Raw genomic sequence first — 26,656 nt, 5'->3', positions numbered from 1 at the left:
TGCCCGAATCCAATGGGAACCTGCATGTGAATGGCCATGATGGCGGCTCCTGGCCCTACAGAGCATAATATATATTCTCTGCCCAACAGGTACCCCTATGATGTAGATGTTGTTAGGCTTAATATTTAAGCCTAACATGAGGACCCTTAGACTTTCCTCATTTTTTGGAATTCTCTTTTCTTTTTCATGATTTGCTTGGGTGCTTACTCTTATCTTGTCCTCTAAATTTCTGATTTGATCCTATGCTTTATCTAATCTTTTGATTCCTTCTAGTGTATTTTTATGTCAGATATTGTATCCTTTATTTCTGACTTGTCTTTTTTTATGGTTTCTGTGTTGTTTTTTTGTTAATGCTTACTACCTGTTTAATATCTCACTGAGACCATCCATTTTTTCCTGTAAGTCCTTGACTATCTTTATAACCATTGTTTTATTGTTTTTTTAAAAAATAATTTTATTTTTTTAATGGGGCAACATCAATTAATCAGGATACATATATTCAAAGATAATAAGTCCAGGTTATCTTCTTGTTCAATTATGTTGCATACCCATCACCCAAAGTCAGATTGTCCTCCGTCACCTTCTATCTAGTTTCTTTGTGCCCCTCCCCCTCCCCCTTTCCCTCTCCCTTCCCCCCCCCCCATAACCACCACACTCTTATCAATGTCTCTTAGTTTCACTTTTATGTCCCACCTACTTATGGAATAATGCAGTTCCTGGGTTTTTTTGATTTACTTATTTCGCTTCCTATCATATTATCAAGATCCCACCATTTTGCTGTAAATGTTCCGATGTCATCAATTCTTATGGCTAAGTAGTATTCCATAGTGTATATGTGCCACATCTTCTTTATCCAGTCACCTATTGACGGGCTTTTTGGTTGTTTCCATGTCCTGGCCACTGTGAACAATGCTGCAATGAACATGGGGCTGCATGTGCCTTAACATATCAATGTTTCTGAGTTTTTGGGGTATATACCCAGTAAAGGGATTGCTGGGTCATAAGGTAGTTCTATTTTCAGTTTTTTGAGGAACCACCATACTTTCTTCCATAATGGTTGTACTACTTTACATTCCCACCAACAGTGGATGAGGGTTCCTTTTTCTCCACAGCCTCTCCAACATTTGCTATTACCTGTCTTGCTAATAATAGCTAATTGAACAGGTGTGAGGTGGTATCTCATTGCCGTTTTGATTTGCATTTCTTTAATAACTAAAGAAGATGAGCATCTTTTCATATATCTGTTGGCCATTTGTATTTCTTCCTGGGAGAAGTATCTGTTCATATCCTCTTCCCATTTTTTTATTGGATTGTTTGTTTGTTTGTTGTTGAGTTTTATGAGTTCTTTGTAAATTTTGGATATTAGGCCCTTATCTGAGCTGTTGTTTGAAAATATCATTTCCCATTTAGTTGGTTTTCTGTTTATTTTGTTATCAGTTTCTCTTGCTGAGCAAAAACTTCTTACTCTGATGTAGTCCCATTCATTAATTTTTGCCTTCACTTCTCTTACCTGTGGAGTCAAATTCATAAAATGCTCTTTGAAACCCAGGTCCATGAGTTAAGTACCTATGTCTTCTTCTATGTACTTGTTTCAGGTCTTGTGTTTAGATCTTTGATCCATTTTGAGTGAATTTTTGTACAGGGGGACAAACTGTAGTCCAGTTTCATTCTTTTGCATGTGGCTTTCCAGTTTTCCCAGCACCATTTATTTATTTATTTATTTATTTATTTTCATTTTTCTGAAGCTGGAAACAGGGAGAGACAGTCAGACAGACTCCCGCATGCGCCCGACCGGGATCCACCCGGCACGCCCACCAGGGGCGGTGCTCTGCCCCCCAGGGGGCGATACTCTGCCCATTCTGGGCGTTGCCATATTGCAACCAGAGCCACTCTAGCGCCTGAGGCAGAGGCCACAGAGCCATGCCCAGCGCCCGGGCCATCTTTGCTCCAATGGAGCCTTGGCTGCGGGAGGGGAAGAGAGAGACAGAGAGGAAAGCGTGGCGGAGGGGTGGAGAAGCAAATGGGCGCTTCTCCTATGTGCCCTGGCCGGGAATCGAACCCGGGTCCTCCGCACGCTAGGCCGACACTCTACCGCTGAGCCAACCGGCCAGGGCAACCCAGCACCATTTATTGAAGAGGCTTTCTTTTCTCCATTGTGTGTTGTTGGCCCCTTTATCAAAAATTATTTGACCATATATATGTGGTTTTATTTCTGGACTTTCTATTCTGTTCCATTGGTCTGAGTGTCTATTTTTCTGCCAATACCATGCTGTTTTGATTGTCGTGGCCCTATAATAGAGTTTGAAGTCAGGTACTGTAATGCCCCCAGCTTCATTCTTTTTCTTTAGGATTGCTTTGGCTATTCGGGGTTTTTTATACTTCCATATAAATCTGATGATTTTTTGCTCCATTTCTTTAAAAAATGTCACTGGAATTTTGATGGGAATTGCATTACATTTGTATATTGCTTTGGGTAATATAGCCATCTTGATTATATTTATTCTTCCTAGCCAAGAACAAGGTATATTCTTCCATCTCATTATATCTTTTTCGATTTCCCTTAACAATGGTTTATAGTTTTCATTATATAAGTCCTTTACATTCTTTGTTATGTTTATTCCTAAGTATTTTATTTTTTTTTTGTTGCAATCGTGAAGGGGATTATCCTTTTGAGTTCGTTCTCACTTGTTTCATTGTTGGCATATAGAAAGGCTATTGACTTCTGTATGTTAATTTTGTATCCTGCGACCTTACTGTATTGGCTTATTGTTTCTAGTAGTCTTTTTGTGGATTCTTTGGGGTTTTCGATGTATAGGATCATATCATCTGCAAAAAGTGATACCTTTACTTCTTCTTTTCCGATATGGATGCCTTTTATTTCTTTGTCTTGTCTGATTGCTCTGGCTAGAACCTCTAGTACCACATTAAATAAGAGTGGAGAGAGTGGACAACCCTGTCTTGTTCCTGATTTAAGTGGGAAAGCCTTCAGTTTAGTGCCATTTAATATGATGTTAGCTGATGGTTTATCATATATGGCCTTTATCATGTTGAGATATTTTCCTTCTATACCCATTTTGTTGAGAGTCTTAAACATAAAATTGTGTTGTATTTTATCAAAAGACTTTTCTGCGTCTATTGATAAGATCATGTGGTTTTTGTTCTTTGTTTTGTTGATATGGTGTATTACGTTAACCGTTTAACGTATGTTGAACCATCCTTGAGATTCTGGGATGAATCCCACTTGATCATGATGTATTATTTTTTTAATATGTTGTTGTATTCGATTTGCTAGTATTTTGTTTAGTATTTCAGCATCTGTATTCATTAGAGATATTGGTCTGTACTTTTCTTTTTTTGTGCTGTCCTTGCCTGGTTTTGGTATGAGGGTTATGTTGGCCTCATAAAATGTGTTTGGAAGTATTGCTTCTTCCTCAATTTTTTGGAAGACTTTGAGTAGAATAGGAACCAAGTCTTCTTTGAATGTTTGATAAAATTTGCTGGTATAGCCGTCAGGGCCTGGACTTTTATTTTTGGGGAGGTTTTTAATGGTTTTTTCTATTTCTTCTCTACTAATAGGTCTGTTTAGGCTTTCTGCTTCTTCTTGACTCAGTCTAGGAAGGTTGTATTGTTCTAGGAATTTATCCATTTCTTCTAGGTTGTTGAATTTAGTGGCATAAAGTTTTTCATAGTATTGTACAATAATTCTTTGTATATCTATGGTGTCCGTGGTGATTTCTCCTCTTTCATTTTGGATTTTGTTTATATGAGTTCTTTCTCTTTTTTCCTTGGTAAGTCTTGCCAAGGGTTTGTCAATTTTGTTGATCTTTTCAAAGAACCAGCTCCTTGTTCTATTAATTTTTTCTATAGTTTTTCTGTTCTCTAATTCATTTATTTCTGCTCTGATTTTTATTATCTCCTTTCTTCGGCTGGTTTTGGGTTGTCCTTGTTCTCCTTTTTCTAGTTCCTTTAGGTGGGAAGTTAAGTGGTTTACTTGGGCTCTCTCTTGTTTGTTCATATATGCCTGAAGTGATATGAACTTCTCTCTTATCACTGCTTTTGCTGCATCCCATAGATTCTGATATGTCGTATTGTCATTTTCATTAGTCTGTATATATCTTTTGATCTCTGCACTTATTTCTTCTTTGACCCATTCATTTTTTAAAAGTATGTTGTTTTTTTCCACATTTTTGTGGGATTTTTTTCCTCTTTTTTGCAGTTGAATTCTAGTTTCAAGGCTTTATGATCAGAAAATATGCTTGGTACAACTTTGATTTTTCTGAATTTGCTGATGTTCTTTTTGTGGCCCAACATATGGTCAATTCTTGAGAATGATCCATGTACACTGGAGAAAAATGTATACTCAGTCACTTTGGGATGAAATGTCCTGTAGATGTCTATCATATCCAGGTGCTCTAGTGTTTTGTTTAAGACCACTATGTCTTTTTTGATTCTCTGTTTGGATGACCGATCTGGAGCCGTCAGCGGTGTATTGAGGTCTCCAAGTATGATTGTATTTTTGTCAGTTTTTGTTTTAAGGTTAATAAGTAGCTGTCTTATATATTTTGGTGCTCCTTGGTTTGGTGCATATATATTAAGAATTGTTATATCTTCTTGATTCAGTGTCCCCTTAGCCATTATGAAATGGCCATTTTTGTCTCTGAGTACTTTTGCTGTCTTGTAGTCAGCATTATCAGATATGAGTATTGCTACGCCTGCTTTTTTTTTGGATGTTATTTGCTTGGAGTATTGTTTTCCAGCCTTTCATTTTGAATTTGTTTTTATCCTTGTTACTTAGATGAGTTTCCTGTAGGCAGCATACAGTTGGATTTTCTTTTTTAATCCATTCTGCTACTCTGTGCCTTTTTATTGGTGAGTTTAATCCGTTTACATTTAGTGTAATTATTGACACTTGTGAGTTCCCTATTGCCATTTTATAGATTGCTTTCTGTTAGTTTTGTGTCTTGTTTGATCCTTCTCTTTCGTTTTTCTATCTTTTGTTTTTATTTAGTTGTATTCCATACATCTTTCCTCTGTTGCTATCTTTTTTATCTCATGTGCTTGTGTAGTGGTTTTTTCAATAATGGTTACCTTTGAGTAATGAAAAGGGCCCCTACCCTGTTCATTGTAGCGAACTATTTTTTGAGTACTTTTGCACTCCCATCGTCCTTTGCTACTGTTAATCTCCATCTTCTCCGCCCCTTTCTTTTTGTTGTTGTCACAGTTTAAATTTGGTTTTATTGTGTTCTTCTTGGAGCTTTTACTTGTGGCTCTGTTTTTTTTTTTGTTCTTTGTATCTGATTGGAGAACCCCCTTTAGTAATTCCTGCAGTGGGGGTTTTCTGATGATAAATTCCCTCATCCTTTCTGTATCCGTGAATGTTTTTATTTCTCCTTCATATTTGAAGGATAGCTTTGATGGGTATAGTATTCTTGGCTGAAAGTTCTCTTTGAGGGCTTTAAATATTGGGGTCCACTCTCTTCTAGCTTGTAGAGTTTCTGCTGAGAAATCTGATGATAATCTAATGGGCCTTCCTTTATATGTTGTATTCTTCTTTTCCCTGGCTGCCTTGAGAATTTTTTCTTTGCTGTTGGTTTGTGTCAATTTCATTATGATATGCCTTGGAGTAGGTTTGTTGGGGTTCAGAAAACTCGGAGTCCTGTTTGCTTCTTGAACTTGAGGCTTTAGTTCTTTCCACAGGCTTGGGAAGTTCTCATCTATTATTTGTTTGAGTATGTTCTCCATTCCATTTTCTCTCTCTTCTCCCTCTGATATACCTATTATTCTTATGTTATTCTTTTTGATGGAGTCAGATAATTCTTGTAGGGCTATCTCATTTTTTTTTTTTAATTTTTGAGTCTCTTTCTTCTTCTCTCTGTTGTGCCTCAAGTTGCTTGTCTTCTATTTCACTAATCCTCTCTTCTATCTGACCTGTTCTATTAGCTAAGCTTGTTAGTTCGTTTTTCAGCTCGTGAATTGAGTTTTTCATCTCTCTTTGATTTGTTTTTATAGTTTCAATTTCCTTGGACATATATTCTTTGTGTTCATTGAGTTGTTTTCTGAGCTCCCTAAATTGCCTTTCTGTGTTTTCTTGTATATCTTGGAGGATTTTTAGGATTTCTATCTTGAATTCTCTGTCATTTAGCTCCAAGGTTTCCAATATATTAAATTTTTTCTCCATAGATTTTTCCTCATCTAGCTGTGTTACCTCTCTTTCTTTTGTATCCATGATACTCGATTTTCTCTTCCTTAATGGCATCTGAGGGTGGTTTTGTTGATAGTATTAATGAGATTTAATAAAGAATAAAAAGTTAAAAAAATAAAAAATTAAAAGGAGTTTTTTAAAAAAAATTAATAATGAAATAAAGATAAATAAAATAAAATAAAAAGTTAAAAAAAGGAAATTATTTCCCCCCTCCTTTTTTCCTCTCCTCTCCTCTCCCCTCTTTCTTGAGAAAATCTTGTGGTGAACTGTGAATTATAACAAACAATGCCTGTAATGGAGGGCCTGAATTGGGGAAAAGTAATAAAGGGGCAAAAAAAAAAGGGGGGGGTATGGACCCACAAAAAGCAAATAAAAAAATTTGGGTCAAGAATAAAATGATTTGCTTTTAGGTGTTGGTTGACTAAGAGTTATGATGAGAGGAATAAGAGGCAAACAGAAAAATGGGGGTACAAATTAAAAAATTACTATTGTATGTAGTGGAACAAGAACTAGATAAAATGGAGAGCCAGGGATGGGAGCACTGCTAGTGAGTTAAAAAGGTGAAGTAAAAACCCCCCAAAATGCCACAAACATAAGTTTGAGTCCCAGATAAGATAATTTGTTTGTTATTGAGGTTTGAATGAGAGGAGATGTAAAGGAGAAAGGAGGAAACTAATATAGAGGGAGAAAAGAAAGAGAGAGAGAGAGAAAAAAAGAGGGAACCACTAAAAAAAGAAAAAAGAAAAAAGAGGAGAGAGAGAGAGAGAGTTAAGGGTTTTGGAGTGCAACCCTCATAGAAAGGAAGAGGAAAGAAAAGATAATGGGAGATGTAACACTTATGGGTAGTGTAGTTCAAGGAGAGGAGAGAGTAAGACCGGCAGAGAATTAATCGGCCAAATTGGAGGAGGAAAAAAAATATCAAGAATGAAGATAAGAGAAACAAACGAACAAATATAATAAAATGGGATAGGTTATAAAGTCTGCAGATTATTCTTGATTTTGAGAGGTTATCTTCTTGCTTTTTCTTTTCTCTCCCTCTTCCTGGTCGGTGACTCTGTACCCCGGGTTCTGCCCCTTTGGCACGCTCAGGTAGAGGTTTTCAGTTGATAAGTCTCTATGGCGATGTCATGTATTGTGCTTTAGTCTCGTTGGCAGTCGAGGCTCATTAGCATTTATAGGCTCCGACAGTGAGAGAGACCGTGTTCCTGGAGCCTTTCTCCTAGTCTTTCCTTCCTCAATTAGTAGCCTGATAATCCAGCTATGGGGTTGCTGCTGCCTCTGCCTGGATAGTAAGAGGCTCAAAGAGCTGGCAACTCCCCACTCTATTTCCACTCAGCACAGGGCTCTGGGTAAGGCTCAGTCATTCAGATCTGCTAGCATAATCAGGCGGGGTTTCCGCCCACTCAGAGACCTCTGGCTCTGCCACTCTGTCCGGTAACACAGGCGGACACCCACCTCCGGGGTGCTTGGAGGAAACTGTTGCTCACTATCTGCGTGCTCAGACCAGGATATCTGGCCAGCAGTCTCACGCTCTGAGTGAAACCCCCAACCCCATGGAACAATTGCAGCGTTGGAATTGGCTCTCGCTCCGTCCTCGTGCGCGGCTTTTGCAAGGCGCTGGGGCATCCCGAGATTCCACTTTGGCCCACACAAAGGCCCCTGACTCTGCCCCTTTGTGCGATAACATGGGCGCGCACTGCCGAGGCACTCGGAGGAATTTCTCACTCCCTATCTTCGCGTGCAGACCAGGATATCAGGCTGGCCACGTTTCCCTCTGAGTGAAACCGCCACCAGCACGGAAAAGTTCCACCTTTGGAATTAGTTCTCACTCCCTCCCGTGCGCGGCTTTCCCAGGGTGCTGGGGCTGCCCAGAGATTCCGCTTTTGGCACACACAAAAGCCTCTGACTCTGCCTCTCTGTGGGGTAACATGGGCACCCGCTCCCCGGGCTTTGGAAGAAATCTCTCGCCCAGTATATGCGCGCGCCGACCAGGAGATCGGGTAAAATGGCTGCCCCGCTTGTCTTTCTTTGTCTGGGTTTGGGGCGAGTGTTAGCTTGTATTGCCCGGGTTGCCACAGGATCAGTTTTTCCTCGGCTTGGATATCCGTGCCACAGCCTGGTTCGGCCGTTTGTGCCGCAGCCTGGATGTGTTCACCCCCTTTGTCTGCCTCAGTTTCTATATTCACAGTTCTCAGAGAAAGCCGCCCTGGTTAGGTTAGTGATTAAGGCGGAGCATTTCTTACTCCCTATTTCCTTCGGGGTTTGGTTATATATTTAGCCAATTTTTCACTCGACCATACCTTCTGGTGTATTGTGAAACATCTGGAGGCTCCAAGGATAGGTTTTTCTGTTTCTGGTTGAAGATCTTGTTGAGTTTTGGGGGAGATTTATCGGTGTCGCTTCCTACCCTGCCATTACTCTGACGTCATCTCCCACCATTGTTTTAAAATGTGAATCTGGCATCTTGGTTGCTTCCATTTCATTTAATTATTTTTCTGGGAATTTCTTATATTCTTTCATTTGGGACATATTTCTTTGTCTCCTCATTTTTGTCTCAGTATATTAGGTAAATCTGCTATGACTCCCAAACTTGTTTTGATGACTTTATAATGTAGGTGTCTTATTGGACTATTTGGCACAGTCTTCTAGTTCCTCTGAGCTTGGCTCCAGGAGTGCTATTATGGATTATGTTTACTCTTCTGTTGTTGTTGAGTCTTGAATATTGTTGGCCCTTTGGTGGGTGGAATTAACCCTTTAGGTTGACTGACTATAAGGATAAACTTTGATCATATATGATGCCCCCCCCCAAGGCATAGTTGTTCCCAGCAAAGTCTGGTTTTTACCAGGATCCTCTTTTCAGTGTGCTGCTTGTATGGCTAATTGAGTCGAGCTGTGTTGTGGTCTGATGTCCACCACCAGTTGTGTTGGTTCTTGGTTCATTCTGATGGGCTTCAGGTACAGGTCGATGTTAATCGTTGTGTGTAAATGACCTTGGTCTACCTGTGTGGAGCTACCACATTATTTCCTGTTTCTGGGTGTGTCTACTGGGCCTAGATGTCTATGGGAGGGGCTGATCACTGTTCAGGGTCAGCTTCCTCCATCTTGAGTTGGGGACAGATCTATAAAAGACCTGAGGCTCCATAAGGTCCAACTCTACCTGTCAGCTACTCTGCCTCCCCCTGAGGTTTCCTGGTCTCCCTCCAGAACCTTCTGAAGAAAGACTATAGATTGGACCCAGGCTGGTTGAGATCCACAGACCTTTCTACAGGTCACAAGCTCAGTAGTGCAGGGCGACCTGGGATGGGAGGATGGGGCTAGTGGGTCCTACTGGTGGACCACACCAGAAGACACTGAGTGAAGGGAAAGTGGCCCCTATTCTAGAGCCATACCACTCAGTCTTTGCCATAGTCTTCAACTCCCACTCCCCCTGAAGGAGTGTGCTACAGATTAAGATTGGATGCAGTCAGCCATCCCTTCTGCAGGAGCTAGCTCAGCTGGATGGAGTCACGGGGGCTCATGAGGACCCATCAAAAGAGTCTCCACTTGGGAGTGATTCCCGCTGAGCCCAGTTCCAAGACAATAGCCTCTGAGAGAGACAGCACTCCAAATATCCCAGCTCTGAGCATCCTTCTTTTCTCCTTAGCAGTGCTGAGCTCAGCGGGGCAGGGCCACCAGGATTTGGAAAGGCAGGTCCAAGGTCCAGACAGTTGCCTATTGGGGTTGGTGCCAGCAAGCCTGCAGAAGGGGATGGGCACTTCTTTACCTTGCAGGGTAGGAAATAGCCTCTGCGGGAGACATGCATTGAAGAACCCTGCTCCAAGCAGCTCTCAGATCCAGCTGCAGGACTGAGCTGCCTATCTGCTGGAAAGGTAGGTCAAATGAGTCTCCCTTTGGGAGAATAGCATGGGCTGTGCTCACAGGGGATATAGAAATGCCTCCCCTTGTATGTAGGCATATAACCCAGTACCCGCTGTCCGATTCACGGACAAAAGCCTCCCCCAGAGATACACTCTGAAAGTCCCAGCTCTGCATGGCACTCTGACATCCCTGCAGGACTGAACTAAGCAGGACAGAGTCCCAGGAAGTGGAAGGGCAGCCCGCTTGGTTTGACAGGTGGGGTTGGTGCTGACTGTGTGCTCGAGACAGGAAAGAGTGATTCCCTTTCCAGAGCTATACCATTCAGTCACTGTCTGAGTCTCTGCCAGGAGCGTCTCCAGAAAAAGAGCGCAGCAAAGGTCCCTGCGGGGTGCAGCCAGCAGACCCCTCTGCAAGGCTGAGCTTAGCAGAATGGTGTCTGTCACCAGTAGCTGAAGAACTGGGCAGTGCACTCCCCAGGCTGGTGCTGTAACAATAAGAGCAATTAACCCTGGAAAGGTGGCATCTGGGTCTCTAGCAGACGCTTTTCTCTCCCAAGTGGACTGAATCCCCACTAGTTTTCTCTGGGTTGGGGTCCCCGTGTGGGATTGAGACCCCGTGCTCCTGGAGGCAGATTGTTTTTCAGCCCAGGTATGCCTCAGGCTTCTTAGCCGCTGAATGTGGGTGCAGGGACCAGCCCTTTCCACGGCTCTTCCCTTCTTACCAGTCTCTCTGTGGCTTCTGTAAATCCTTGATTATAATATTTCAGTTCATCTAGCCTTCAGTTGGTTATTGAGGTTAATTGCTCTGTAATTTAGCTATAAATCTGGTTTGATAGTAGGAACCAGTGAGTGTACCTTCCTTCTAGTCTGCAGCCATCTTGAAATCTTCTAACACATATTTTTATCTTCATAATGCAGTATCTGATGGAGTCTGACATGGAGGCAAAGTGGTAATAGTAAAGGAGCTTTGAAATTCTTTTAACCCTCTGAGTAGTACGAACTTTCATGTATGTCCTCATGCCTCCTGACCATCCAGAGTATGATCAGTTATTTTAAAAATGTGTAAGGCAACACTAAAAAAAGGCAAACGTATGTTCTTCTTGTTTCCATAAATTGGTTTTCAAACAAACATGATTATAAGTTAATAAAACTGTAACTGGAACTAATTTCTTTTTTTTTTTTTTTTTTTTGTATTTTTCTGAAGCTGTAAACGGGGAGAGACAGTCAGACAGACTTCCGCATGCGCCCGACCGGGATCCACCCGGCACGCCCACCAGGGGCGACGCTCTGCCCCTCCGGGGCGTCGCTCTGCCGTGACCAGAGCCACTCTAGCGCCTGGGGCAGAGGCCAAGGAGCCATCCCCAGCGCCCGGGCCATCTTTGCTCCAATGGAGCCTTGGCTGCGGGAGGGGAAGAGAGAGACAGAGAGGAAGGAGGGGTAAGGGGTGGAGAAGCAAATGGGCGCTTCTCCTATGTGCCCTGGCCGGGAATCGAACCCGGGTCCCCCGCATGCCAGGCCAATGCTCTACCGCTGAGCCAACTGGCCAGGGCTAATTTCATTTTTGAAAAAAAACTTATTCCTGGGGGTCAGTAAGCATGAAAAAAAAACCCACTACTCAAAGGGTTAACATTTCTATGAAAACTAATAGAATATTTTGTTGCAATTTATTTCAATACAAATACTAAAAATGTTAACTCTAGTTTAGAGGTGAATTTTTTTGTTAATAATAAAGTTATAGATTAAATTTAAATTAGTATCTATTCACAATATATAACCCTTTTCACTTGGGGCAGAGGATTGGAAATAATCTCAAGCTTTCTCATTCACTTTTTGATGCCATTAATGATAATTTATACTGCTCACAACAATTAGGGGATAATGGAAATAATCTCAAGCTTTCTCATTCACTTTTTGATGCCATTAATGATAATTTATACTGCTCACAACAATTAGGGGTTAATTTATCGCTTCATATTCATTTTGAAATATCCCCTAATTGTTGTCAGAAATATATTTTTAAATTGCTGAGAGTAAATGGAAGTATTGGAAATTCACTTGTGGCTGATACAGTGTCATTAATGAAATAATGGTTAAACTATGACTCTAGTCACATTTTATCTTGACTTATATGACTTTGGAGTGTTGAAGGTGGCCCCACAAATAGGATGTCCTAGATAGACATAAGCTTTGCTGTTCTGACCGTTAGCTAGAAGTCTCTGTAGAACTTCCTCCAAAATAACTGTTGCTTAAGTGATTGGGCATTTCAGTCATTCATTTATTCAGCTATAATTTAAATATTTAAAGGCCAGGTATTGGTCAACTAATTGGGAAGATACAGATAAACAAGTATATCCTTGGAATATGAACTTTAACAGTAAAATCGCAGGACAGGGAAATGAGTGCTGATAGAAGTCTAAACACTCGACACTGATGGTAGAACTACCTGCCAGCGGCCTGGGAAAGTGGTATCTGAAGCAACATACAATTGCTGCAACAGGGATGAACTTTGAAAACATGCTTAGTGAAATAAGCCAGACACTAAAGGACACATATTGTATGATTTCACTTACATGAGGTGCCTAGACTTGCAACATCCATAGAGACAGAATGGGATTACTAAGAGCTGGGAGGAGGCAGGCAGTAGGAGTTCCTGTTCAGTGGGGAGAGAGCTTCAGTTGGGGACGATGGAAAAGTTCGAGAGGTGAGTGACGACGATGATGCACAGCATTCTGAGTATACTGATGCCAGAGTTATGTCCCCAAAGTGATCAAAAGGGGAAACTTTATGTTACCTATATTTACCCCAATAAAATACAAAACAATAAGAACCAAACAAAAAAAAATATTGTTTATAGTCTCATCCCCATTCTCTAATTGAGCTAATAGTTTTATGTGAAATGGCATATTTAATAAATTCTTAATTTCTGTTTTATTTAATTGAAAAAAAATGTCTACATACTTCCATATGGATGACCCTTGAAAACATAATGAGTAAAAGAAGCCAGTTACAAAAGACATATTGTATGATTCTGTTTATATAAAATGTGCGGACTGGGCGTTTTATAGAGCTAGAAAGTAGACTGTGGTTGTCCAGGCCTGGGGAAAGGAGCTGGGTGGCACAGCGAGAAGAGATGGCTAGTGCACACACAGTTAGTTGTAAAGTCAGACTGCAGCGATGCTTGCACTACCCTGTGAACGTAGTGAAAACATTTAATTGAATGCTTTTTTATGGGTAAATTTTATGATAAGTGAATTTTTATGTCAAATAATCAATTTTTAAAAAGCTTAAATGTAATGGTATAATTTGTGTTTTTGAAATTTTTTACTTCTTTGTTATGTGTCTTAGGTTAGTTGAAAACAAACGAACCAAAATAAACAATGTAAAGTTAAGCATTTTAGATATATCTATACTTCCAGGAGGGCTTTTTAATTCATAATTATCAGTGTGAATGCAAAGATGTCTGAATGCAAGTATTAATATACTTTATATACTTTTACACACTGGGTGACTTTGTTAAGCTGGTAGTGTATATATTCAAAGCTAGATATAAAAGGATGATTGCGCCTGACCAGGTGGTGGTGCAGTGGATAGAGTGTCGGACTGGGGTGCGGAGGACTCAGGTTCGAGACCCCAAGGTCACCAGCTTGAGCGCGGGCTCATCTGGTTTGAGCAAAAGCTCACCAGCTTGGACCCAAGGTTGCTGGCTCGAGCAAAGGGTTACTCAGTCTGCTGTAGACCCACGGTCAAGGCACAACTGATGGTTGATGCTTCTCATCTCTCTTTGTTCCTGCCTGTCTGTCCTTGTCTGTCTCTGGAAAAAAAGAAAAGATTAATTTGATGACTCTAGGGCAATAAAAATGAAACCTCAACACACATTTTTTAAAATGTCCCCATGCACAGGAATGCTTTTTAAAGTTAAGCCTGTTTTCATCCTATTCATTATTTTTTGTTTTTAAAGTTTATTTAAAAATGACTAGCCTCGAGATTATTATCAGTTTGTGATAGGAGAGCTCCATATATTATAAAAGCACCAGGTAGAAATAATACTGTTGTTTTTTTTTAATTTAATTTTATTTATTCATTTTAGAGAGGAGAGAGAGGGAGAGAGAGAGGAGAGAGAGGGAGAGAGATACAGGGGGGAGGAGCTGGAAGCATCAACTCCCATATGTGCCTTGACAAGGCAAGCCCAGGGTTTCGAACCGGCGACCTCAGCATTTCCAGGTTGACGCTTTATCCACTGCGCCACCACAGGTCAGGCGAAATAATACTGTTTTGATGACCTGGTTAGCCATTCTCTGCTCTGCCTATAAGATAGTCACCATCTATATTTTAAGCAGTCTTGCTACATCAACCCTTAAATTATAAATGTCCTTGGCTCTGGCCAGTGGCTCAGTGGATAGAACTTCGGGCCTGTGTATGGACCTTCTGGGTTCGATTTCCAGTCACGGCACACAGGAGAAGCAACTATCTGCTTCTCTCCTCTGCCATCTCTCTCCCCATCTCCCCTCTTCTCTGCCTCTTTCCCTCCAACAGTAGTGGCTTGATTGGTTTGAACATCAGCCTGGGCACTGAGGATGGTTCCATTGGTCTAAGCACATCAGTCTAAGACAGTAAAAATAGCTCAGTATTTGAGCAGCAGCTCCAGGCAGAGCTGTTGGGCGAGTCCCAGTTGGGGCACATGTGGGAATCTCTTTATCTCCCTTCCTCTCACTTAAAAAAATTATAAATATCCTTATATTAAAATAGATACCATTTGCATGCTAGTTGCTACCAGAGCTCCTCAACACACACACACACACACACACACACACACACACACACACACACTCTTTCACTCATTGTGTGTACACATGCCCACTTTTATACTTGTCTGTCTACTCAGGCTCTTTCACTCAGCTCAGAGGCCAGGCTGCTCATGGTTGCCATTCTTCTGTTAGCCACATTTGAACTAAGAGCTCCCTTTTTTCTGGTTAACTGGGACCTGTATATCATTTCCACAAGAAGATACACTGTGAGTCCAATGTGACGCTCCAAGAAACTATTAGAAATACAGTGTGTCTGTAAAGTCATGGTGCACTTTTGACCGGTCACAGGAAAGCAACAAAAGACGATAGAAATGTGAAATCTGCACCAAATAAAAGGAAAACCCTCCCAGTTTCTGTAGGATGATGTGGCAGCATGTGCGCATGCGCAGATGATGACGTAACACTGTGTATACAGCGGAGCAGCCTACAGCCATGCCAGTCAAGATGTGGACGGTACAGAGGAAAGTTCATTATGTTCTGTGGCTCGCTGAATTTGAATCCGTGACCAAAGTGCAACATGAATATTGGTGCATTTATAACGAAGCGCCACCACATAGGAATAACATTACTTGGTGGGCTAAGCAGTTGAAGGAAACCGGCAGTTTGGTGGAGAAACCCCGTTCTGGTAGGCCATCAGTCAGTGACGAGACTAGCTACCTAAGGAGCCCTAAAAAATCTGTGCGTGAGCCCACATGGAACTGCACTGAATAGGTATGAAACTGGGAGAGTTTTTCTTTTATTTGGTGCAGATTTCACATTTCTATCGTCTTTTGTTGCTTTCCTGTGACCGGTCAAAAGTGCACCATGACTTTACGGACACACTGTATAACCCATGATGGGAATACCAATAAAGTGATTTTTACTTATGCCTTATATTGACATATATATTCAGATATAATTTTTCACTTGTTGCAAAAATCAAAGCAAGCTGATTATATTGCCTTCTTGGATATGTGTGTTTTTACCTACTTTAGCCAAACTGAACTATTACTAATTGAAAATTTGTCTATCAAATTGCAGTTATATCTTAGACCTCTTTTTACATATACTATTCACAAAAATTAGGGGATATTTTACCACTTCATATTCATTTTGAAATATCCCCTAATTTTTGTGACAGTATAAATTGATGTAGTTCTAACCCATTCCTGTATTTATATTTGGGGTTCCTAGCTTTTGTAAAGATCCAGAGAGAGGACAAAAATATAATCCCTGCTCTTGTAGAACTTTCATCTGGGAAATTTATTATCAGAGTGCAAGGTAGACTCAGGGAGACACTTGGTGACTCCACGAACAGTTGCGGAGGAATCATAGAGGAAAAAGTAATCTCTTGATGAGAAAACCTGAAGCTATAAGCCAAACCTGAAAAACAGAATAATTTTGAAAGGTGAAGGGTCGAAGGTTGAACCAACAGTTCGGAATGAGAACAGGGATAGAAGAAAAAAAAGAAGAGAAATTTGTACAGTATTTTGTTTCTTTTGGGTATATTCTATTCTGATACCTACCATTACAAAGTTGCAAAGCCTAAGCTGAGGTAATTACTAGTGGAAAAGTCTCATTTTGAGCCAAAGTGAAAAAACCACTAAATTTATCCTCCTTGTTTGCTATTAACATTTTAATTTGTAAATTGTCATACTGTAACAGGGCAAGCTTCATCTAGGGCAGTTTCCACTTTATAGCAGTGGGCCACCCTGAGTGTTTCCTGGGGAAACGCCACTACCCTTTCTGGCCCAGGGTCATGTTTGCTGGGAACGCCCATCAAATTTATTTCATGTAAATCAATACAAATGATCTCTCCTTCACTCATTAGTTAAGGGAATTAGCTTATTGGAAAGCTGTTCTGTTTATTGATGGGTTTCTGTTCATCTATATGAAAGTGAGTTACCATGAAAGTTAAATGCTCTCCAACGAATAAGAAGATTAGACTATTTACATATTGAGTGCTTACATGTAAGCAAATACTGGACTATTTTATTTCTTTTCACAACAGTCCAGAGGCCCTGTGAGGTGGGGATTACCGCTGTTTCCATTTTATAGATTAGAAAAGCAAGGCACAGAGATTGAGAATGAAATTTTACTTCACAAATTGTATTTGTTAAGGTCCTTTTTAAAAAAATCATAGTCAACGTGTTGAAAGTTAACTAAAGCTGGGTATCCTGCCCCTTTAGAAAACTAAGATTTTTGTACAACTGTTTTTTTCCTCACTCTTTGGGGATATTGATGTCCAGGTGTGAAAAACCTGCAAGGGGGAGAATTGTAGCAGAAGGCGACATACTTACCATAGGGTGCATCAGGTCAGTGCCCCACGCATGCGGACTGAATGCCCAACCAAGAGTCATAACTGTTTGTGTAGGGAACTTTCAGGTAATGTCTTATCAGTTATTTTTCTACTAAATAAGAAATTCTTCAACTCCAGTTCCAATATAGTAACCGTGTGTGTGTGTGTGTGTGTGTGTGTGTGTGTGTGTACCTGTTCATTTCTGGTAGTGAAGGTAGATAAAGGATATTGATATTGTGTGCTTATTTGAAATTCATAGCCAAAAGAATTTTTTAAAACAACTAAGTTGCTTCCAAGAAGGTGACTGATTTGAGTTCATTGCTCTTTTCTTCCACTTTGTTAAAAATGCTAATTTTCACAGTCAATGGAAAGAAAATGGAAAAATGAAGGGCATCGTTGTTACATATGCATGACTTACCCCTGAATAATTTGGAGATGAATATATGGAATTGGCTGGTGCTTTGTCTCCATAAGAACCCTCAAAATATTGTCCCAATGTTAAAATGAAATAACATGTCAAAGTACAGTACTTTGAAAACTAAAAATTATTGGACACACAATGATTTTTTCTTTTTTGGGGGGGGGATTTTTCTGAAGTTAAAAACGGGGAGGCAGTCAGACAGACTCCCACATGCGCCCGACCAGGATCCATCAGGCATACCCACCAGGGGGCGATGCTCTGCCCATCTGGGGCATCGCTCTGTTGCGACAAGAGCCATTCTAGCACCTGAGGCAAAGGTCATGGAGCCATCCTCAGCGCCCGGGCCAACTTTGCTCCAATGGGGCCTTGGCTGTGGGAGGGGAAGAGAGAGACAGAGAGGAAGGAGAGGGGGAGGGGTGGAGAAGCAGATGGGCGCTTCTCCTGTGTGCCCTGGCCGGAAATCGAACCCAGGACTCCTGCACGCCAGGCTGACGCTCTACCACTGAGCCAACCAGCCAAGGCTGACACACAATGATTTTTTATTAAAAAGCAGCTTCCTTCTTGACACTCTTATCTATTAGATTCTTTGTACCCCTTCTAATCCCCTTCCTTCCCATCCCTCCCAGCTTTTCCCCTTCAACTCTTTACCCCCATTCCCTCCTTGCCCTCCCACTCCACCCCCATCAATGAAACTGCTTGCAGCAGGGCAGAGGGCTAAATGGGCCAGTCTCCTTGTTGTTTGCAGAGACGGTTAAGAAAGCACAGCTTTCCTTTCATTGCTCTTCTTCCTACTCCCTTAACAAAGAGAGGAATTTTAAAACAGTCTCTGAGTTTTCAAATTTGTTTCACTCAAATATTGCTCTCCTTAACTTTGCAAGATAGATTCTTCCTCCTGTTCTCCCCTATTTCTCTTCTTTGAAACTAGACGTTAAAGGTAGATGTCAGTAGTGACCAGTGACAAGCTTCATTGTCTGATAGTGTTCCTTTTGCATAGTAAATTCTCAAAAAATGTGTTCATTAATAGCTGAAAAAGAAACAGGTGACTTTTAGATTACCTTTTCTCCTTCAGGATCAAAAAATAAATAAATACAGTGTTGATGTACCCTGAACTTGGAAACTTTATTTAAAGTGCACAGGATTATACAGCTTCAACTGTTTGCCTTAATATAGGGTGGGGTAAAAGCAAGTTCACAGTTTATATGGGAAATAATACAATAATTAATAAATATAACAATAATAAACTCTGTTGCACACAGTCATGATTGTAAACCTACCCTTGCCCACCCTGGATTGCTGTATCTCCTGCTAATGCAACAGGCAGAATATGGAAGTACTCTGGGGCGAAGGAAAAATGTTTATTTTGAAATACTCAAAAAATTTTAGTTTTTAGACATTACACGAGTTTATCTCTTTTTTTGTTACCTAAGAGAGATGATGAATGCGAGGTAACTTTTAAGTGGCCTTGTCCTAAAGGAATATTGAATTCCCAATGTCTTTCTTAGAATACTGCCAGTTGACATTCACTTAAAGGGCCTAGAACAGTGGTTCTCAAACGTTTTGAAGTCGGGGCGCATTTACAATCCTACAAATAATTGTAGGTGTACTATATACAAATTTCTGAGAAATATGTTATAATAATTAAATCAAATATTAAAGAAAAAATATAAAGTCCAAGCATGCATTTATGGTAATTAAATGAATAAATATGACAAAATTAAATTTATTTTGACATTAAAAAAATATTTTTATGTTACATTTTTTGACTAATGCTTTTTAGAATTTGTAAAAAAGAGGGATTAAAAAATAAAAAAATGACAGGAAAGTTATCTTTATATATATAGATACATTCTTAGTAAGATTTAGTAAATTCAGGAGGTCCCAGTGTGAATGTGTTAAGTTTTTTTATTTTTGTGTTTATGAGAAACATGAGCTTGATGTGTCCTAGCGATTTCTTCAATGTTTGGGCATATATTTGAAAGGCAAATTCTCATTTCCTCGTCAAAACATTGAAGAATTCCTCTCTTCTTACTCCTAATTGTGTTGAGTGCAGAAAACCCCCACCATACATATCATCTTAACTTTACACCAAACAAAGGATAGAAGAAACTTGCCTCCAGTCTTTCTAGGGAACATGGGGGGTAGTGTAAACAATCCAGCACCAAAGCTTAACAGCCTTTTGCAACCTAATCAGGCAAGTGAGGTGGGGGGCTGGGCAGACTGTCAGCTTACAGCCAATTCCCCACACCTCTGTCCCCCAACAGGCACATATTTCTCTGGAATACCATAGGGTGCACCTGGAAATCTTCTAGGGTGCACCAGTGCGCCCTGGCACACACTTTGAGAACCACTGTCCTAGAAGATCGGTATGTTTTCAGCTGTGCTTATTTGCTTCCACTTGTGAATGTTGATCTGATGGAAACCGTTCCCTGATTTGTTAAGATGGTTCATGTTTGCTCCTTCCATTTTTTTTTTAAAGGAAATGGCTAAAATCCTTAATCATCCCAGAGTCTACGCTTTTCTGCACATACCAGTCCAGTCGGCCTCCGACGCCGTCCTCATGGGAATGAAGAGGGAATACTGCCTGGCGGACTTCAGAAGAGTGGTAGATTTTCTGAAAGAGAAGTAAGTCTGTTAGCACTTAAGAAAATAACCATTTCTTTCTTTCTTTCAAAGCCTTTGGCTAAATGTACTTATTGTAGCCACAATTAATGGTACCAAAGAAAAGGTGAGACTTTTGAAGCTTTCAAAGCCTTTGAGTTGCCTTAGGCACCTTGAATGTGATTTTTTTTTCTCTCGAGTTTATACCCACTTTCCCATCTGTACATGACATGACATAAGTTTGTGTGGGATCATCAGTCTTTCCAAGGTAGTGTGAATTGTGATCCTTTTTATACCCAAACTAGTAGGTGAAAACTGCTTTAAACTTTGCTGTGCTTAAAATCTGCTTTAATGTGGCTTTTTTAATTTACAGTGTAGTTTTGACATGGAGGTAGGCCATATCATGTCACTACAAAATAGATAATTTTCTACTAAATAGCATTTCCTAGAGTATCTAGAACATCTTGTCTTCTATGCACTATCCTTGTAGTTTATTTGCAGAGTTGAGATTTATAAGGAGGTTTGCAAATTCTGCTTTTTAAAGTTCAAATTAGTATTGATCAAAATTAAGACATTTTTGCACAACCTCAGATGTAAATGATAATTTTGTTTCCACAAAAAACACTTGCAGCCCATAATTATATTCGTCAAAACCCTTCTTCTCATCATTACCAAACACTGCATGCCTTCTGTGACTATCCAAGGCAGGAAACGCAGAGCTGGCCAAGGACTTGCTCATCTAGGGCAGCGTGCTCCCTCTGGGGATGTCATTTATCCCACAGAGTTGTGGCATGGATCTTCCTACTTTCCGTAATTTTTTCCATATTTTTTTCTGTTATTTTTCTTAATTAAGACAACATTTTATTTCCATCTTCTTATTTATAATTAGGTACCTTTGTAGTATGTGTTTTATGGACACGATAGCTTTACATAAACCGTAAGCAATTATTTTTTCCACTGTCAATTAGTCACTTATCCTGAATACATACAAATCTTTTAAAATCTTTTTCTTCTTCTATTTACTTCCTTCCTCATCTTTTATTTATGTGTCTTTCTAAATTTTTTTTTACCTCTAGGCATTTCTTGATTACCCTAACCAGCAAAAGTAAAGATACTTAGTGTGCATTCAAACCAATACAGCTAATTGAATATTTAAATCAATGAGTAGAAAGTAAATTTAGTCTAGGATTTCATAATTATGATCACGTAAGTATATGCAGCCTCCAAAGTAGAAAATGAAGTAATGACTGATCTCTATCACCTCCAATACTTTCTGATCTTGAACAGAATTGAAATCAAGGCTAAAGAAGAAGTATTTTTATATTAAATCTGTCTGTTGTTGGCCTCTATCCCTCCTTTGCATTTGTTCTAGCTTATTGTACGTAAACTCGTCTCATATAAGAGAGTCCTTGGGGGCATGCCAGCACTAGTGAAGAGAATGTTTTCAAAAGTGGAAACAAGGCCCTGGCTGGTTGGCTCAGCGGTAGAGCGTCGGCCTGGCATGTGGGGGACCCGGGTTCGATTTCCGGCCAGGGCACATAGGAGAAGTGCCCATTTGCTTCTCTACCCCCACCCCCTCCTTCCTCTCTGTCTCTCTCTTCCCCTTCCGCAGCCAAGGCTCCATTGGAGCAAAGATGGCCCGGGCGCTGGGGATGGCTCCTTGGCCTCTGCCCCAGGCGCTGGAGTGTCTCTGGTCGTGGCAGAGCGACACCCCGGAGGGGCAGAGTATCGCCCCCTGGTGGGCAGAGCGTTGCCCCTGGTGGGTGTGCTGGGTGGATCCCGGTCGGGCGCATGCGGGAGTCTGTCTGACTGTCTCTCCCCGTTTCCAGCTTCGGAAAAATTAAAAAAAAAAAAAAAAAAGTGGAAACAAATTGTACCTGTGACATTTCTTGCCTCTTGCTTACTAGAGCCGTAGCAAATAATGTGCACATTACATACCTGTTGCACAAGATTTTGCCAAGTGCAGACATGCATTCTGTTGTGCAGAATAGACTAGAACACTTTCCAACCAGTTTTTTGCATTAGTATGATTCAGTGAGGTTAAGGAATCAGCTCCTCTCTTTTACCTCCATTAGGTGAGTGCTGACTCAGTTGTTTGGGGAATTACTGTGGCTACTTCATCAGGCAACAGTTTCACAGCAAGTTTTAGCTTATTTTATGTTGCTCCAAAGATGGACCTGTTAAAATTGTTGTGTCTTGAACAGTTTCAGTAGCATCCATGAGCCCTATAGAGATCAGTGATGATTATTCCAAAGAGTAAGAAAATAGTCTCTTGTCTTTATTCATAGGTTGAGCTCATTGTGCTTTCTTTGGATCCTGAGTCACTCTGAGGCATCTGCTTAGCTTTTCTTGAACCATCTCAACTGACCAGAATACCCCAGAACCAAGCTGTCTACTCAGGGCTCTCCAGCATTCCCAGCACTAGAGATTTCTGGAGAGGATATTTGAGATGCCTGGAGAAGACACCCATCCCTGAACCATCCATCCACAGTTTCAGATTCAAGTACTGTGGATCACCAGAATTGTAGAGTATGGGTCAGCCACGTAACATCTCCGAGTTTGGGGTTTTTTTTTCATTAACTCTGTATTAACTGAGGACAGAAGCAGCCATGGTATACAATTTCACACTTAGTTGTAATTTTATAATTGATAAGGTACATTGAAAAACTGTATCAGAAAGCCAATAAAATACACCTAATATATAGAGCCAATGACTGAGAGACATTACTAGTACCCTTTGGGAACTCATAGGATCACTTACGAATATGATAATCCTTGCATAGTTTCATACAGTTCATCAGCCGTAAATGTGTATATTTAGTCCAACTTGTTGCTTGTAACATACCCTCTTTCCCATAGGACACTATAATCCAGTTTTCCTGTCCTCTCAGGAAGTGAATTCATCCAGGAAATAATTTTCAACAATGATGGTATTTAGAAATAAATTAAATATTTTAAACAGACCTTTGGTCTAATATTCTACTTTTTCTTTCTGTAAAAACTGCCATAGCTCTATGCCCACTACATTAGTGCTTATTGGAAACACCAAAGTTTCAGCGGTTCTGTGGAACCCCTCGTCCAGATAACTCATCCAGCACAAAATTGTTTTGTCTAGTGTTTATTAGAATTTAATAATTCAATAATATTGTCATGCTTAGAAAAACAGTCTGATACTGCCACGTTGCCCAGTCACGCCTGACACTGCACATCAGATGACCTTGACTAAATGGGGTGTGTTAGGTGCTCTCCTCGCCTTCGGAGTTTTGGTTTCCCTATTAATGTGTCCCTTTTCATTTGCATCCTAGTTCCTCTGAAGCCTTTGAAGCCTCATTTTTCCCTCAGCAGCATGAGGCTTCTCAAATATTCATGTAATGAATTAGGGACGAGTTATTTTCTAATCTGTTTCCTAAAAAAAAAATCCAATCTTTAAAACAACCTACAGCACTTAAGCCTGAAATCCAAACTATGGGAGTTTACCTGAAGCTGCAGGCTTTGAAACCACTAATTCAGCAGTATTTGTGTTACCCTGTTTCTCAAATAGTGGAGGTAAAATATTTTTAATTAATTTTTTTATAGTTGAAATTGGCCTGCGTTATAACTGCAAGCAATATAAGTTGAGGTATGAGCCAACTTCAAGCTGATTCATTATTTTCTTCATTTGTTTAAAAGTTGGCAACGATCATCATACCAGCAGCTGGATGGAAGAGAGCCTCGTAGTGCTGGCACATGTTGGTCATATGGGAACATATTAGTTCGTGCAACCTTTACAAAGAAACAAGTGTCTAAATCACTTAATATACTAATTTAAAACAGCAGGCCATGCGCAGATAATCGTATAACTGAAATTATTCTATTTGCATTTATTAATCCAGTTGGAAAATTCAGCAATTTGGTGTTTTTATTCAAATGGATAATATAATTTCTGGAAATATATAACAAGGTTTGTGGGGATATGGAAGAAAACTACCTAAAACAAAGCAAGATGTATAATCGTAGTTTTAGAAATATTCATGTTTTTATGATTTTAATAAATACCTCAACATTTTTGTTTCTGTTATAACCTAGTCACTTAACTGCCTCTTCTCTTTTAAACATATAACTGGGCTAAAAAGAGTATAAAACTTGAATTATTTTTTTATTTTCTTGTGTAATTTTGAAAGTTACTTTCCGATGAGAGGAATTTTCACTTTGATATGTTCAGGATGATATAATTAGGGTTCCCAGGACCTTAGGACCTTGGGCATAGACTTTATTTGGGTTCTCATTTTGAGTAGTATTGTATTTACACCCTCACTCCTCAGAATGAACCACATATTTACATATGTTAAAAAATGACAGCATGCAGAGTTCTGTCAAGATATGTTCTCAAGTTAAGTAGCAGATTTATGAGTTCCCAAATGCACACATGGATGTGGGAAAGAAACATGTAAGAATGTCCTATTGAAAGATATATATATATATATATATATATATATATATTTTTTTTTTACAGAGGCAGAGGTAGACAGGGACAGACAGACAGGAACGGAGAGAGATGAGAAGCATCAATCATCAGTTTCTCGTTGCGCGTTGTGACTTTCTTAGTTGTTCATTGATTGCTTTCTCACATGTGCCTTGACCGCGGGCCTTCAGCAGACCAGGTAACCCCCTGCTGGAGTCAGCGACCTTGGGTCCAAGCTGGTGAGCTCTTTGCTCAAGCCAGATGAGCCAGCGCTCAAGCTGGCGACCTCGGGGTCTTGAACCTGGGTCCTTCCGCATCCCAGTCCCACGCTCTATCCACTGTGCCACCACCTGGTCAGGCGAAAGATTTTTTTTAATTTTTTTTTTTTTTTTTTACAGAGACAGAGTAAGAGTCATAGAGAGGGATAGACAGACAGGAATACAGAGATACAAGAAGCATCAATCATCAGTTTTTCGTTGCAACACCTTAGTTGCACATTGATTGCTTTCTCATATTTGCCTTGACCGTGGGGCTACAGCAGACCAAAAAATCCCTCGCTCGAGCCAGCGACCTTGGGTCCAAGCTGATGAGCTTTACTCAAACCAGTTGAGCCCGCGCTCAAGCTGGCAACCTTGGGGTCTCGAACCTGGGTCCTCCGCATCCCAGTCCGATGCTCTATCCACTGCGCCACCGCCTGGTCCGGCGAAACGTACATTTTAAAGAAGTGAAACAGTTTCTATATTAAGACCTAACTGTTTACACAAATTATTTCGTTGCAAGTTTAGTGGCCACTTGGTTTATATTAACTAGACCTTAAACTTGGGAGAGAAGATCCCTCTCCCTCACTCAGTAAATACACTATCAATTCATGACCACTGTGTTTTTACCTCTAAGTAAGTTACACCTTACTGGTTAGAATCTTTGTGTTGATTTTTAATTCCATAATGTTATGCATCATAGGATTTGCTGTTATTGTCAGTGTACAATGTAAGGTGGATGGAATATTGACCCTTTTAGCCTTGTAATTATTCACACACGCCTGAGTTTACTATCCCCAGAGATGTCCTAGTGAAATGCCACAACCAATAACTATTGAGCACTGAGGGGCAAGGGGAGTCTTTCCTGGGGAGAAAAAACTGGAAGGGAATTGGCAGCCTCGCAGAACAGTTTCTGTCCTCTGATCTGCCCACTGTCTACGCAGACAGTGAAGGGGCACGAGAGCATGGAGCCAGGCACTTTGGCAGGATGATTTCTGTGAGTCACTCAGTATCTCATGTTGTCCAGCCTATCATGTGACCTACTTTTCTAGACTATGTGCAAAAAATGATTCTTGCTCATTCACATCTTGCGTTCTTTTTCCTCCTTTAATGAGTCCCAGTCATCCATGTGGACTGGGACACAACCTGGTAAAAGACAAATTATGTTACAGTTGAATTTTATTCTTTTTATTTCTATCTAGTTTTATTTCTGATGTCTTGGAAACATAAGCAGCGTTTGTCAGAATATAAAAAGAGAAATTAAAGAAAAATGATTTAGTAGGATTGGATAATTAAGTTTTCCTCCAGATGCATTCCCAGATGTGTTTTTGTTCACTAAATAGTCACCTCCAAAATAATTTAGGCAAAATACTTCCATAAAAGATATTTTCTGGCTTTATGTCATTATTTCTGATATCTTTTGGTTGTTGTTTTGGGTGTCCCTAAGGCAGTGGTTCTCGAAGTGTGTGCCAGGGTGCACTGGTGCACTGTAGAAGATTTCCAGGTGCGCCCTATGGTATTCCAGAGAAATACGTGCCTGTTGGGGACCAAAAAATCAACAGGGTTTTGGGAGTTTAGATTTTGGGGGACAGAGGTGTGGGGAATTGGCTGTAAGCTGACAGTCTGCCCAGCCTCCCACCTTACTTGCCTGATTAGGTTGCAAAAGGCTGTTAAGCTTTGGTGCTGGATTGTTTACACTACCCCGATGTTCCCCAGAAAGACTGGAGGCAAGTTTCTTCTATCCTTTGTTTGGTGTAAAGTTAAGATGATATGTATGGTGGGGATTTTCTGCACTCA

The 26,656-nt window shown here is 40.4% G+C and overlaps 1 protein-coding gene across 7 annotated transcripts in view; it reads left to right on the top strand.

Moving 5' to 3' along the window:
• CDKAL1 (CDK5 regulatory subunit associated protein 1 like 1) overlaps nucleotides 1-26,656 on the top strand; it is a 1,056,598-nt gene that overhangs the window by 565,731 nt on the left and 464,211 nt on the right. For all 7 annotated transcript variants that reach the window (XM_066268295.1, XM_066268291.1, XM_066268292.1 and 4 more), the window contains one exon: nucleotides 20,040-20,185. In XM_066268295.1, the coding sequence (XP_066124392.1) occupies nucleotides 20,040-20,185 (146 nt within the window). The remainder of the gene's footprint in view (nucleotides 1-20,039; nucleotides 20,186-26,656) is intronic.

The sequence above is a fragment of the Saccopteryx bilineata genome, chromosome 3, assembly GCF_036850765.1.
Source record: "Saccopteryx bilineata isolate mSacBil1 chromosome 3, mSacBil1_pri_phased_curated, whole genome shotgun sequence".
In the NCBI taxonomy this organism is placed as follows: domain Eukaryota; kingdom Metazoa; phylum Chordata; class Mammalia; order Chiroptera; family Emballonuridae; genus Saccopteryx; species Saccopteryx bilineata.
Note: the sequence above shows the minus strand (reverse complement) of the source record. Positions and strands in the feature narration are given on the sequence as shown.